The following is a 15,015-nucleotide window of genomic DNA, read 5'->3' on the forward strand; positions in this document are numbered from 1 at the left end:
TTTAAAGCAAAACCATGTATCGACAAGTTGTCAATTTAACAAGTTGTTCATTTGTGTCAGATTCTTGGTGACCCCGTGGACCAAACCAAAACCATGGAGTTTTCTTGACAAAGAGAGTGGAGTGGTTTGTCATTTCCTTTTCTAGCAGATTAAGGCAACTAGAGGTTAAGTGACTCACCCAGGATCACATGACTAGTAAAGGTCAGAGGTCAGATTTGAACTTGAATATTCCTGGTTACAGGCCCAGTGCTCTAGTCACTGAGCTACTCTGTTGCCCAAATTGACAAGATACAGAGTCTGAAATGCTTGCTACTATGGAAGTTTAGTTGAATTAGGCAAATGAGCTTAATTAAGTATTAGTAACAGTAGACACTAGAAATTGAAAGCAAGGTAATCACTGACCTTGGTACCCCAGTGTATGAAGTCCCAAATGACTACCATCCACATTGAAAGAGCAGGAAATATGTAATACATGCTTTCAAACTATCATATGGCTAACATAAGGAAGAACTGATTTTAATCCTTTGCAAATGGTTTATGGCAGAATGAAAATATTTTCATATATTTCAGGAAATAACAGCCAGAATTCACAAACTGGTGGCTAGATAAGGACTATTTCAACTTGACTCCAACTCAAGCTCTAATTGGGTCACCCTAATAAAATAGTTGTGTTTTAAGGGTCTTTTCTCACATCCTGCCTTATGCCCTCCATAGAGCAACTAAAGATCACAGCTGGAATGGATGAACCCAAAATATCATTTAATCTCCTTTCTTCACATTACAGATGAAGAACTGAGGTTAGGAAAGGTTACATGACTTGATCAGGGTCACACAGATACTAAGTGGCAGAGCCAGGATTTCAACTCTGTCTTCATATCCACTACTTTTTCTGATATTTATATATATAAGTACCTAACTTAAAAGCATATTAGAATGGGTTTTACATAGTGTGGCTTAGTTTTAATTTTATGGTAAAATATTGGGAATTTTTTGAATAACTGCATAATCTTTTTGAAACAAGTGAAAATTTATTTTTCTTTTACAAGTCTCATTTTTAAGTGTTTTATTGTGGTACCAAAGATAACTTCAGAGTTCCTTTCACATATTCAGTAGCTATTTGGTGACATACTGTTCTGTCTTTTGTTTTTGTTTATAGCTCCTAGTAATTATTGACTGCTTTACTAGTGAGTTTTATGCTGTGGTGGTTGGGTAGCATGGCTAGTTTTAGAAATGATTTTTAAAGATTATTTTATAATTTTATATCACTTTTCTTATGTTGTTTTATTTCATCTTCACAATGGAAGTAGGCAAGCATTATTATCTCTGTTTAGCAGATGAGGAAAGTTGAATTTCATTGAGTGACTCACCTAAGTCATAGAGCTAATAAGTAGCAGAGTAGAGACATGATGACCTGGTTTGATGCTCTTTCTACCACATGGCATTGTGTTATCTTGATTAAGTATACTAATTGCTCCTGAATAAACAGTACATTATCAATTCCATCACTAATAATACAGATTTATTTTTTCCATGGAACTAGGATGATATGTAAGCCAAAAAGTTTAATTCACTTAATAAATACAGTAAACAAAACTCCTGGGTTAACAGTTAATCTACTTAAGGAAGGAGAAATTTAAAGGCTTTAGCAAGTATTGGTTTATATACCAAAAAAGAAGGGGCTAATTTGAAATAATTGAATCTTTTACATCGAAGCACATTTGTCAAAACCTCTGCCTCAAAGTATTTTTCATCCAGGTGTAATTATTATATGTATTAGAGAAAAACAAACTATATCTCTTAAACGTTCTGTAGGTTTTCACATTCAATATGGCTTATTTTCTCTTTCCTAATTTCCCATTCTCACCCAAAAAAAAATCAAGGTTAGATATTATGGGTCTAAATACTTCTGAATATTGTAGATTGCTAAGTGCCGTTTGAACCAATCTTAGAATCCTTTTCTCTATCCGAAAAAAAAAAAAAGTGAAATTTGTTTTTCAATCTCAAGTTCTTAAATCCTTCATGAAGTCTTCTCAGTTCTCAGTGTACTTCCTTCTTCCCTTCTCCCTTTTAACTTTTTATGGTTATACCACTCATTTGGCACATGCCCTGCCTTGTGACTTCCCTGTTACAGTTGTATTGTTATTTAGTTTTTTCATACTAATTTTATCTCCCTAATATCTAGATTTCAGGCTCCAAAACTGGAATTATACCATCTTTTTTCCTTTCCTTCTAACACTCAGCAAAATGCCTTACATGTTTAAGAAGGAATCAGCCAAATAATAGTTTTAAAAGAGTAGTTAAGGGTATGACTAGGTTTAGTTAGGAGTATTTAGTTTGAGACACTTTAGATATGTTTGCCATTTTAAAAAATGTAAAATTAATTTACTGGACAGAATGTACATAAATGATCTCTGCATTATGGTCCAGGCATAAAGAGACTGGCTAATACTAAGTAAATTCAAATAATGGGAAATGCTGTTTTTACTCTAAGCTCAAATTATAAAAATTTATATAGATACTTATAAACTGATTTGAGAATAGTCTAAGCATGATCTCACCAACCTGGAACAGAGTATTAAATAAAACACGAAACCTTCTTCCTTCTTGGAAGGATCTATTTTATAGATTTTAAAATACAGATATTTGATGAAATGAAGGAAAACAGTGAGCTGCCCATGAGGAACTAACAAGGGCAAAGTGGTAAGTGTTTAAATAACTCAATGTGAGCAAAACTAAAGGGAATGTGACCTTATTCATTCAGTGCTTGTGTCTTCCTTAGTCCCATGCTGAAATGTTGCAAGGAGTAATCAGATGGATAACATGAGAATAGATACGAAGTACAGCTGACAAGTCCCATTATTTAGCAGAAACTGACTTTGCATAAAGTGCCAATAGGAAATTTGGAGCTTTTCTAGGATATTTTTCCTGGAGTTGGAGGACTTTTCTCCCCCCAGGGATTGTGAAGTAGCTAGCCATCGATGTTTATAAGAAGGTTACTTCCCTTGTCGTTCCTTAGTATTTGCTTAAATAGCAAGTCTTGGAAGTCTAGACCAAAAATATTCTTCTGAGAACTTTTTATAAACATCTCTGATCACTGACTGACTCACAAGACAACCTTAGAGAAGCATTTATTATGTAGTATGGGAGGATTGCTTTTAAAAAGCAAAAAAACCCAAAACTCCAAACCCAACCAACATGTTCTTTTAGAATGGGACTCACATTGTCCACCTCCAGATATAGTGAATTGATGGGATAGTTACGGATTGAATTTTTGAATGTGTTTACAGTTGGGTTCATTGAACTATTAGAGCGCTTTGGGACTATTTTGTCACAGATATATTTTGTGTGTGTTTGATGGTTCAGGTTTATAGTTTTGTTGGCAGATGAAAGCCATTATAGTGCAAGAATGAAAATTTGAAAATAATTTTAAATGTGATTAGAGAAATCTAACTTTTTTTAAAACCTGCAACTTCTCAGAGGAACACAGATGAGAAATTTCTTTTCTTGTAGCTGATGAGCTTGTCTTTGTATTTTAAAGGCTTAAAGGGTTGTCTGGTGCCACTGAGAGGTGCCCAGTGTATGTCAGAGGCAGAACTTGAACTCAGGTTTTTCTGATTCAGTTAGGCTGTCTATCCACTTTGCTGTTCTGCCCTCAAAGTCAGGCTCCTTGAAAAATATGATCATGATGTACATTAAAATAAGGGATTCAAGGAGACTGTAGACAATTTATTTATTAACCAGAAACTATTAATAAATGTGTTGTTCAGTCCTTTTAATTGCTTCTGACTCTGTGACCCAATTTGGGATTTTCTTGATAATGATTCAGAAGTGCTTTGCCATTTCCTTCTCCAGCTCATTGTACATATGAGGAAACAAAGGCAAACAAGGTTAAGTGACTTGTCTAGGGTCACACAACTAGTAAGTGTCTGAGGCCAGATTTGAACTTGGGAAGATGAATCTTCATGACTCCAGGACTGGTACTATAAGCACTGTACCACTTAGCTACCCTTTTATAATTATAATACCTATTAAAATTTATTTGTTTTTAGGAACTTCCACAATATTCCAACATCTAATAGAAGAAGAAAAGAGAAATTTTTTTTCTGTTTCTGCTGTTTTCTCAAATGTACAAGAATAATAATGAACATTTAAAGACTTTTTTTTTGTGGTATAGTTACTTACCAGCTAAACTAACAATATTAATAAGCAAGCAACAAGGTTTCTGTATATTTTGTTTAACTTTTGTTTTGTAAGTGGTGATCATTTTTAAGCTTTCACAGTGGAGTTTGTTATGAAATGAAGCAAGAAACTTGGCATTTGTACATTGTGAGTCAGTTTTGACATCAGTCTGGACTGGGAATTAAATGGAGGATTCTTGTGTTGATGGCTCTATTCCAGTATTCTGATTCAAAGGCAGTCAAAAGTAATCTTCCCCACTAGGTTTCAGTCATTAATTTGTGGAGTAAGGAAGAATCTGAGAAGGAAAATTGGGGGACTGCCTTGGATTTCCTGTTTTCCTGTTGAATCAGAAAGCAGTGGGAGGCTCTTTCCTTCCTATGAAATGCTATATCCTATTGCCTAAAATTCCCAGCATCTCTCTCCATTTTGGGGGTAGCCCCTCCGAGCACTTCTCTTCAGCACTTTGAAGTGTCAGCTGTTCTCTGGCTATCATTTACATTTTGCTGACTCCAGGTGTTTTTCAATCATTTCCTCATCTGCCCCTCCCCCATTTTGGAATTTCTTTTATAAAACCCAGACATCTTCAGTGTTGTGTAAAGAGGTTACTAGTATCATTTGAGGAAAACAAAAACATAAACAAAACCCATTTCTCCTGTCAGGGTTTTAGTTTGATTTCAAGAGAATGCACAAATCTTCCTAGACTGAATCCAGGTTATGTTCCACCCACGATGCTATGGGGGTGCTAGGATCATAGATTTAGATCTGGAAAGGATTTGGGAGTCATTTAATTCATCACTACATTCTACAAATGAGGGGTCTTAAGGTCTGGGATCTTTCCTAGAGTCACCCAGAGAACACGTTTTGAACCCAGGTCTACCTGACTTTAAATATTCTGCAATTCTGCAATAGTGATGTTTGTGTTTCTTAAAATAGGAAATGAGATTCTGTGTATGTTAATCTTTTTATCCACTTCAGGAGCAAGCTTTTCTATTTCGTTGCTTATATTTTCTCTAATATAAATATCTAATTTTGGGCTAACATTTATCTCTTAATATAAATATTACTCAGTTAACTTTGTATTTAATATTTCAAAACCTATAACATATATTAAAGGAACAATTACTTCATAATCATTGGGACTATTCTGTAATTTAGAACATGTTAATGTTAAAATGAGGCATGTTTCTTTTCTACTTTTCTTACCTTCATGATTTATAAAGTGAGATGACAAGATCTGGGGAGAATACAAACTGAAAACTTTTTTATTCTTAAAAAAAAAAGCCATCTTTGAAGATTTGCTTAATAGATGAGTCCAGAATCCAAAACTAAGACTTTTCTCCCCATGTCCCCATCCATCCCTTATCTCTGTTTCTTTGCATTCTAAAGAGTCCCAACTTGTTTCAGAGTAATGGGTGTGAGGGTTTAGTCCTATTCTGAGATAAGCTTGGGTCAGAGTTGAGCATATCCAGCAGTCTGTAGAATTAAATATAAAAATTAGAATTATTCCTTAGCAAGTGATATTTTGGTATTCTTTGATGCAAAGAAGTGAAAAATTTGAATATAGTTTCTTTTTTATGACAAAAAAAAAACCAAAACATTTTGTTTCTGTATAGGATCCTAGAAATATATAGTCCAGAGCTGAAAGCACTCAGAGGCCATCATTTTGCAGATGACAAAACTAAAGAAAGCCCTGAGCAGGAAAGAGATTGAGATAATATACCAATAATGAATATCAGAGGGGAAATTTGAACTGAAACTCTCTAATTCCAGAATCAAGAAGTTCTCTGTTCATGGTGTTACATTGCCTCTTATCTTTTTTTTTTTTCTGGCAGGATTCCTTCTGCTTCTTTAGATTCAAATGTACATTTCAGATTTTGTTGATGTTGGTTTGAATTTATAAAAACTTCTCATAGAGCAATCAAAAGATTGCAAATGTCAATGGAGATGAAATGATCAATATATATTACAGGGAGCTATGCTGATGTTTCTTTGGAAGCATCTTGGATATAAGCAGGATATCTTTCTCAGACAGATGGCCTCACTCCATGTAAATGATGTCAGAGGCCAATGAGGATCGATTATTTGGATTTTGAACTAATTAATTTTGAAATTGTGAATTTGAAAATAAACTGTTTCAGAAATAGAATCTAAGTAGCTTCACCAAAGCATCTAGGAATGAAAGTACTTAGTATTTTACTATAAAAATAAATTAAGGGATTTTTTTTTTAACCATCTTACTCCAAATGCATAAGGAACACAGATGTTGAGAGAGGAGATCTTATTTGAACTCAAATGTGTTGGAAAAGCAAATGGTTTTTATTTTCGCACCTGGGGGTAAAATTAGCTTTGTTTTCCCTCTGTTTTCCAATTTTTTCACTTCTCATCTTTTCTTTCCTCTCTTTTTCTTTCCTTCCCTACCTCCTCCCCTTTTCTCTTTCAGAAGCTCTTCAGAGGCCAGTAACTGCATCTGATTTTGAGCCACAAGGTCTGAGTGAAGCAGCTCGTTGGAACTCCAAAGAAAACCTTCTTGCTGGTCCCAGTGAAAATGACCCTAACCTTTTTGTTGCACTGTATGATTTTGTGGCCAGTGGGGATAACACTCTAAGTATAACTAAAGGTAAGAGAACTGTGAGTTGCTAAATGTGATTTTGAGACGAAATTCAGAGAAATTACAGCTTTTAAATTTAAATAATAGATTCAAAGTTTGGAATAGTAGAAACTATTAGGGGAAAAAATGAAGGAAATCATTTTAGTAAAAGGCTTCTTTAAAAAATTCATGCCACATTAATGCTTAAAAAATAGAACTGTTAATATGCAAAGTGAAGTTTCTTTTATAATACACAAAGTAAAACTGGTCTAGATATAGAGTTTTTTTATATCTGTATTGTAATGTTTTCTCCATATCTATGATAAAAACATTTTGAATAAATGGGTAATATTAGAATGGACCATATTAGTCATGTTTCTATACATGTTTCTATAAATACATGAACATATGTACCTAAGAATGAATTTTGCACAAGTGAAGTAAGATATATATTTTGGAAACTCAAGAAATCATCATAGTAACTGCATAAAATTAAATAGATATGAAATAGCATGCTGATGTGAAATCCTATAGATGATGACATATCTAACTTGTTTTTCTTCTAAAGGTGAAAAGCTCCGTGTCTTGGGCTATAATCACAATGGAGAATGGTGTGAAGCACAAACCAAAAATGGACAAGGGTGGGTTCCAAGCAACTATATCACCCCAGTCAACAGTTTGGAGAAACATTCCTGGTACCATGGGCCTGTATCACGAAATGCTGCTGAATACCTGCTGAGCAGTGGAATCAATGGCAGCTTTCTGGTTCGAGAGAGTGAGAGCAGCCCAGGCCAGCGGTCCATTTCACTAAGATATGAAGGAAGGGTGTACCACTACAGGATAAATACAGCATCTGATGGAAAGGTAGGATTTCCAGAGAAAGTTGAGATGGAGCCATAGGAATAAAAAGTGTTTAAAACTTCAGTTCTGGCCTCATATACTTACTATCTGTATGACTCTAGACAAAGTACTTAACCTCAGTTTTCTTGTCTATGAGATAGAAATAATAATAGCACACACATCCCCATCCCCACCCTCAGTATTGTTAGAAGTGGTTCCATGACTTATTGGATAGAGCTCTGGGCTTGGAGTCAGGAAGACCTGAATTCAGATCTAGCCTCAGATACTTACTAATAAGTATGTGATTCTGGGCACATCACTTAACACTGTTTGTCTTAATCCATTGGAGAAGGAAATGGCAAACAACTCTAGTATATTTGTCAAACCCTCTTCCTAGCCCCCTTCCCCCCAAAAAAAACTCCCCAAATCCCCTCAAACAGACCCATATATATAGTATGTTGTACAAAATCATAAAGGGTTGGGCACAACTAAACAATGGCAATAGCCTAGTGTTGTTGTACCTTAAAATTTTTAAGGTTATGTGTATTTATACATGTATATACATGTATATATGTGCATATGTATGAGTATGTATGCATATATGTTTTTATGATATGATAATAAATTTATCATAGCTGTAAAGGAACTATAGACTTTACATAGGCATCTCCCTCAGTTTATAGATAAGGAAAACAAAGGCCAAAGAAGGAGTGCCTTGTCTGAAGTCTCACAGTTAGTTTTTAACAAATTTAGAATTCAGTCTCAGGTCTCTTGTTGTGTCAAAGCAATGTCTTCACCAAATTGAAGGACAGAAATAGAGTAAAAGCCCTAAACTGGAGAAATCCTCTTTTTTGCTTCATACATGATGTATCTGAGTCCAGTTAGGAGTACATTTCAGCTTTCATTTTGTGAATGGTAGCAAAAATTTCCATTCTTTTAAAAAATTAATTTATATTTTTAGTCTGAACTTAAACATCAAATAAAATGGACATCAGATAGATAGGTAGGGCTATGTATATGTAGTCTGTTAGATGCTATAATTGACAGAGTGCTGGACTAGAATCTGGAAAAACTGAGTTCAAGTGCAGTCTCAGACTCTTATTAGCTGTGTGACTTTGGGCAAATTTCCTAAGCCCTGTTTGCCTCAGTTTCCTCAATTGTAAAATGAGAATAATTATAGCACTTATCCTGTAGGTTTCCTGTGAAAATCAAATGATGATGTTTGTGAAAATGCTTAGCACAATGCCTGGTACAAAATAGACTCTATATAAATGTTAACTATGATTTTAGAGATAGTTATTTCTCCCTCTCTTTCCTCTTTCTCTCCCTCTCTCTCCCTCCCTCCCTCCCTTCATATACATACACACACACAGACACACACACACACACACACACCACACTACACCACACCACACCATACAGAAAAAGAGGGTTGTACGTGAAACTCTAGACTTCTGTTTTTATAGGCTGCTTTTCTTTTTGAATATATAATGAGAACAACCTGTAGCTTTCACAGTGATTCTGTTAGTCTGGCCTTCTTTCTGACATTCCTTCTATTCTTTTCACTTAATTTAGGAGGCAAAAAAAAAAAAAAATACTCTGCAATGATAGTCTTTTTTTCTTTTCTCTTCCTCCTCTCGTCATCCTCTTTTTCCTCCTTTGTCCTCTTTTCTATTCCCTTTTCTGTTCCCTTATCCTTACATCCTCTTGCTCCATCTCCACACACTCCAGTCCCATGGGGGAAGAGAAAGAATAACACAGCCCTTTTAACTCATATCCGTAGTCAAGCAAAACAAATTCTTACATTGCCTGTATAGCTGAAAATTTATAATTTATTCTTCATCTTTACTCCTCCACCTTTCTGTTAAACTTCATCACCACCTCTCTGGAACCATGTATACTCATTACATTGGTCAGCATTCTTAAGTCTTTTAAAGTTTTTTTCTTTATAGTGTTGTTAGATAGAAATCATTGTCCTGGCTTTGCTGATTTCACTCTGTATCACTTCACTTAGGCCTTCCCAAGTATTTTTGAAACTGTCAATTAATTTCATAGTTTCTTACAGAGTAGTACTATATTCTAGGGTCTGACCCATGGGCCAGGTCCATCACATTGCTTGTTTTTATATGACCTATGATCTAGGAATCTTTTTTATATTTTTAACTTAGCTTGTATGCCAGATGCCATATAAAAATAGATTTGTCCAGATTTGCTGACTCCTGCTATATTCTGTTATATTTATATAATATAGAAGCATACCCATTTATTTTCCATTTCTCTGCTACTATTAAAAAACTGCTATGAATATTTTTATACAAAAGGATCTTTTTCCTCTTTGATTTTTTTAGGCAATAGATCTAGTAGGGAGATATTTTGATAAAAGGATAGATTCAGTTTAATAACTTTAGGGGCATTGTTCTAAATTACTTTCTAGAATGTTTACAACCATTCACAGTTCCACAAATAATGCATTAATGTGCCTTTTCTCCCATAATCAATTGTCATTTTTCTTTCTTTCTTTTTTTTTTTGTCAACTTTGCCAATCTATTGGCTTTGAGGTAGAATATCAGAAGCTGTTTTAATTTGTGTTTTTCTAATTATCTGTTATTTGGAGCATTTTTTTTTTTCACATGGTTGTTGACAGTTCATATTTCTTCCTTTGGAAAACTGCCGGTTCATTTATTAGAAAAGAATTTTCATTGTTCTTTATGAAAGTGCTGACTTACAATCATATCTCATTACAGTTCCCCCAAAATTGTACTAATACTCTGCTGTATTGGACTTTTAACATTTAGATAATTCTTGAAATATATGGTTTATTATCTGGGTCTCTAAAACTGCTTTTATATATTTATTTTTATCCCAGTGGTTTATTTGTAAGAGATTTGGACCTGGAAAACTTAACTGGGTTAATTAAACCCTCAAGACTCGGTGTATAATTTCTCTAGGCTAGCCTAACTAGTATTTTCTATTTTTTTCAGCTTGCTAATTTGAAATGTTAGACTGGAATCCTGTTTTTTTTTTTTTTTTTTTTTTTAAACTAATATGTGATGCATAAATTCCTTAAGTTCTTCTCTTTCTAGTTCTCAGCCACATTTGATACAATTCCTTTGTGCACTGGATTTTGCTGAATTTTAATACATGATATGATTCTAGATATAGTAGTCCTTAACTCATCACTTTCTGAAATGTAGAGGTAGGCTTTTCTATCTAGGTGCTCCTCTGGAGGTGTTGACACTTTGGGAAATATATCCAATTTCTTTGTAGAGTTTACTAACCAAGAAACCAACTGAGATAAAAGGTATAGCAATGTACAATAGAAAACCATCAGTTTAAAAATATAATAATAACAAAAACTAAGATGAAACCATAAGGGAAAATGCATCAAAAATAACTATAAAATGCATAAGATATGTGGTAGTTAACCAGTCACCATACAGAAAGTTTATATGAATGCAACGATAAAACATTCTGCAGAAAGAAAGACAAATAATTGAAGAAACATTCACTCTCTATTGGGCAATGTCAATGCAGTAAAAATGGTAGTACTGCCCACTTGAAGGGTTAATGTTACACCAATCAAATTACTGACTTCCAAATGATAAAATTCACATGGAAGAAGTACTGGGTATGAGAGGAACCTTCAGAGTCATTTTGATTTGTATTTCTCTCAGTGATTTGGAGCAATCTTTCCAAAGTTTAATAGTTTACAATTCTTTTAAGGCCATTTTATTCCTATCTTTTGATCAATTGGGGAATGACTCTTCATTTTACATATAAGCAATTATCTTCCATAAATTACATTCTAGATGGGGCCATATCAGTGGTAGGGGGTCATGCTCTGGGCACTGAAGCCCCTGATTGAGGGTCTCCAGAGCTGCCAGGAGCTATGAAACGGCTACTTACGCAAAGCAAGTACTGGCTGTATTTATGTTCATTCCTTGTAAATCTTGGATCACAGATTCTTTGTGCAAACATGGTTTTCCCATTCAGCAGTTTCTCTTTACGTCCATATTGCACTGATTTTGTTTACTCAAAAGCTTTTCTGTTTCATAGAATAGAAACTACCTACCTTATCTTTTATGGCCTCTGCTTCTCTCCTAGCCTAAAATGCAAAAGGCATTTTATTTCATTTTCTTACAGTTTTCTTAGTGGTTTGATTTTGTATATTTAGTTTAGGCCTCCATTCTGAGCTTTGTTTTGGCAAGTGGGATAAGATATTAGTCTAATTACTATCAGACTACTTCCCAGTGTTTCTATTTCAATTGGCCATTCTTGCCAAGGCAGGGCCATTTCCATTGGTCCTGATCTATATCTAGCCACTGGACCCAGGTGGCTTTGGAAGAGAAAGAAAGCTTTATACAGCCCTCCCTCACTTAAATCTAGTTCACTTGCATGTCATGGCATCACCTCCCTCATGTCATGGTTCTTTTGGAGAATGAAGAATAAACAACAAGGATTTACTGCTCCAAGGAGCACTAGCTTTGAGTTGTTCTGTCTCATCCACCTCAGGGTAACTTTCTGAAGGGGAATATCTAGATCCCATTACTGATATTTATCCAGGGCAACACTCAGTTTGGGTTTGTCCTAAGCAAACTTGCATATTAGTTTAGGAAATTAGGAAAGAAAGTGTTCTGCATCATCACTACCTAGGCCTAACCATCCTCCCCTACCCCCAAATGTTTGATTAGCATTGTTAAGAATGGATGCAAAAAATTGTGACTTATTATGACAATCTGTTATTTGATGGGTGATTTAAAATATTAGTCAGAGAAAAAAGAATTTAAAAAATAATTTCCAAAGACTGAGAATCATAGAAGATGGTGCCTTATTCTGTGGCCTCCTCCATATAAAAGCTAGTAGTATTCCAAGCAGATTCCTTTTGTTCCAGACTTCTTACAGGGGATTACTTTTGTGCAATTATATTCATCCCTGTGTAACGGATTGAATTTCTAGGTACTCATCTTTGCCCTCTTCCCCCAAATAAGGATTTTTTTTCCCCTCCCCAAATAAGGATTTTTTCCCTTCATCTGTCTGAGCACCTGGAAACACCTCAGTCTTTAGTGTCATTAGTTAGCTCCTCTAAGGAATTTAATAACCACAATTGGGATGAATGGCTTTGGTAGGATCATATCCTGTGAGTGAGTGAAAACAGCATAGGAAGGGAGAGGTATTACAAAAATGTGTGGAACTGCTGCTTGGCATTAAAAGTATGCCTAACATAGCACAGCTTTAATACAGTCTTTTGCAAACTTCCAAAGAGAAATTTTTAAGGGTGATTGGGAAGGATAGACTGAATTTGACTAAGTTTAATTATTCTTTTTCTTCATATTAGCTAATCTTTTAAAAATGTCTTAGGGTAAAGCAGATTCGCAATTAAGTTCCCTAAGGATTTTTCTTTTTGCCTCCACCCTCTTGGCTCATCTCTCTCTGTGTTCCTGGGCTTTCATAAAGTAGTTTATAAATTTCCATTTCCAACCATCTGATTCAAAGCTGCCAGTCCTGGGCCACTAGTCTATTCCAAAAGAGCTTTTTGTTGTTTTGAATTAGAAGCTTTTATTCTCCTGTTCGCCAACCAAATTGAGCAATCATTATTTCTGGCTGGCATTAAAATATCTTCAGTTTTCATAACAAAGATTACTGAGGTTTTATCACAGTTCTTAGGATGTTTTTGAAGTTTAGGATCATCATGAGAATAATCTTGAAGCTTGTGTTTTGATTGGTTTGTTCATTTTTTAAGTATACTGGTTACTCTGTACTATATTTTCATTTATTCAAGTTCATTATAGTTCTCAATTTTTCAGCACTTCCTTGTAGTGTTAATTTAGAATTTTCATTCCTCTTTCCTAGGAATTGAATTTCCTAACTTTACCTACCTTAAAAGTCTTAGCAGATGTGGTAGAACTAGAGCAAAGCTTTCTAAAGTACAATTGAATCTTCCCATAAAGAAAAACCTGGAAAGTTAGTGTAAGAATTGAATTTATAACATTGATATGCTGGTAAATTTTAACAACTGTCTCTCTTGTGGGGCAAATGTATATATGTTACACTTTAAAAGTTAATTCTAGTCCTGATTTATACTTTGCCAATTTTTGAGGTGAAAATGCTTTCACTGAAAATTTAACAGTTGACTCTTAAGAACTGTCCATTGGCTTCAGTACACCATTAGAGCCTTCCTAATAGTATATAGAAGATCCCAAGGGAACATTAGCTCTGGGACAAAGCAGCCTGTAAACTTTGTATAGAAAAGGTGTGACAGCAGTATTCTATTTTGCACAGTACTGCACAAGTTAAGCTCATTTAAGCCTCTGGATCTGATTGTAAAGTGTAGTTTTTTTTTTTTTTTTTTTTTTTTTTTTTTGACAAGGACAGCTTTTAGATTACTGGAATGATTAGGAAGAAATAGTCCTGAAAATGTCTTGAATGTATGAAATATTCAAAGTCAAAGTACCAGGTCATTCATAGTTGTTAATTTCACTTTCTTCTCTGAATATACCATGAATTCCTGATATAGATAGAAGCTCAGCAGCAAAATTCTTCCCCAGAGAGCATAATATGAATTGAGGAAGGGGAGGATACCAGACTGGAGTATTAGAAAATGGTCATGAACAGAATATACAATGTAAGACAGTAGTTTTAATATTTAATGAGTTTTAGGGTATAAATTTTATAGTGGAAGAAGAAATAAGTCACACAAACTATAAATTTAATTATTGAAAAGGATAATGTTGATCTTCTCTGTGGAACTTGCCATAACTCAGAAATCTCTTAAACAAAGTAGCCTATGAGGAAAGAAAAGAGGTCTAAGAACAAAATCTGTGTGTGTGTGTGTGTGTGTGTGTGTGTGTGTGTGTGTGTGTATGGATTTAGGGGAACTATAAAAAGGATTCTGTGCCACTTGTAATTGTAATATTAAGTAGAATTTCTTGTATATAGATTCTGTACTCCATACTATAATCAGGAGAAACTAGGCAATGAGCATTCTTCCCCGCTGAGTTTGTCCCATCTCTTATAGCCATATGCATGCATGTTCTGTCCCTTGTGGTTCTATGTAGCTTACTACCAGGGATTTGTTTATTCTAAAGAACATCTTGTGGAATTTGTATATCCTTGCCTTTTCTTCATAATGTTGAAAATTATAATATGAACTAACTGAAGAGGGAGAATTTGGAGTATTATTAGCACTTTAGTGAAATAATTAGATGTCTTTTGGTTTTTCCTGAGAGAAGGGATTATAAATGTCCGTTATCTTTCACTTAATTTTCTGCATAAACCATGTTAATATTGTTAGTACTTAACATGGAAGGTAACACTATATATCTGTCTGTATGTGTGTGTGAGTGTGTGCGTTAATCAAACCACAAATTTCAGAAATCCAACATACCAATTTTTTCTCTTTCAGATTGTCA

The 15,015-nt window shown here is 34.5% G+C and overlaps 1 protein-coding gene across 2 annotated transcripts in view; it reads left to right on the forward strand.

Moving 5' to 3' along the window:
* Positions 1–15,015, forward strand: part of ABL1 (ABL proto-oncogene 1, non-receptor tyrosine kinase) — a 172,958-nt gene that overhangs the window by 122,834 nt on the left and 35,109 nt on the right. For both annotated transcript variants that reach the window (XM_031954848.1, XM_023494307.2), the window contains exons 2-3: positions 6,620–6,796; positions 7,335–7,630. In XM_031954848.1, coding sequence (XP_031810708.1) covers positions 6,620–6,796; positions 7,335–7,630 — 473 coding nt within the window. The remainder of the gene's footprint in view (positions 1–6,619; positions 6,797–7,334; positions 7,631–15,015) is intronic.

Source organism: Sarcophilus harrisii, chromosome 2 (assembly GCF_902635505.1).
Source record: "Sarcophilus harrisii chromosome 2, mSarHar1.11, whole genome shotgun sequence".
Taxonomy (NCBI): domain Eukaryota; kingdom Metazoa; phylum Chordata; class Mammalia; order Dasyuromorphia; family Dasyuridae; genus Sarcophilus; species Sarcophilus harrisii.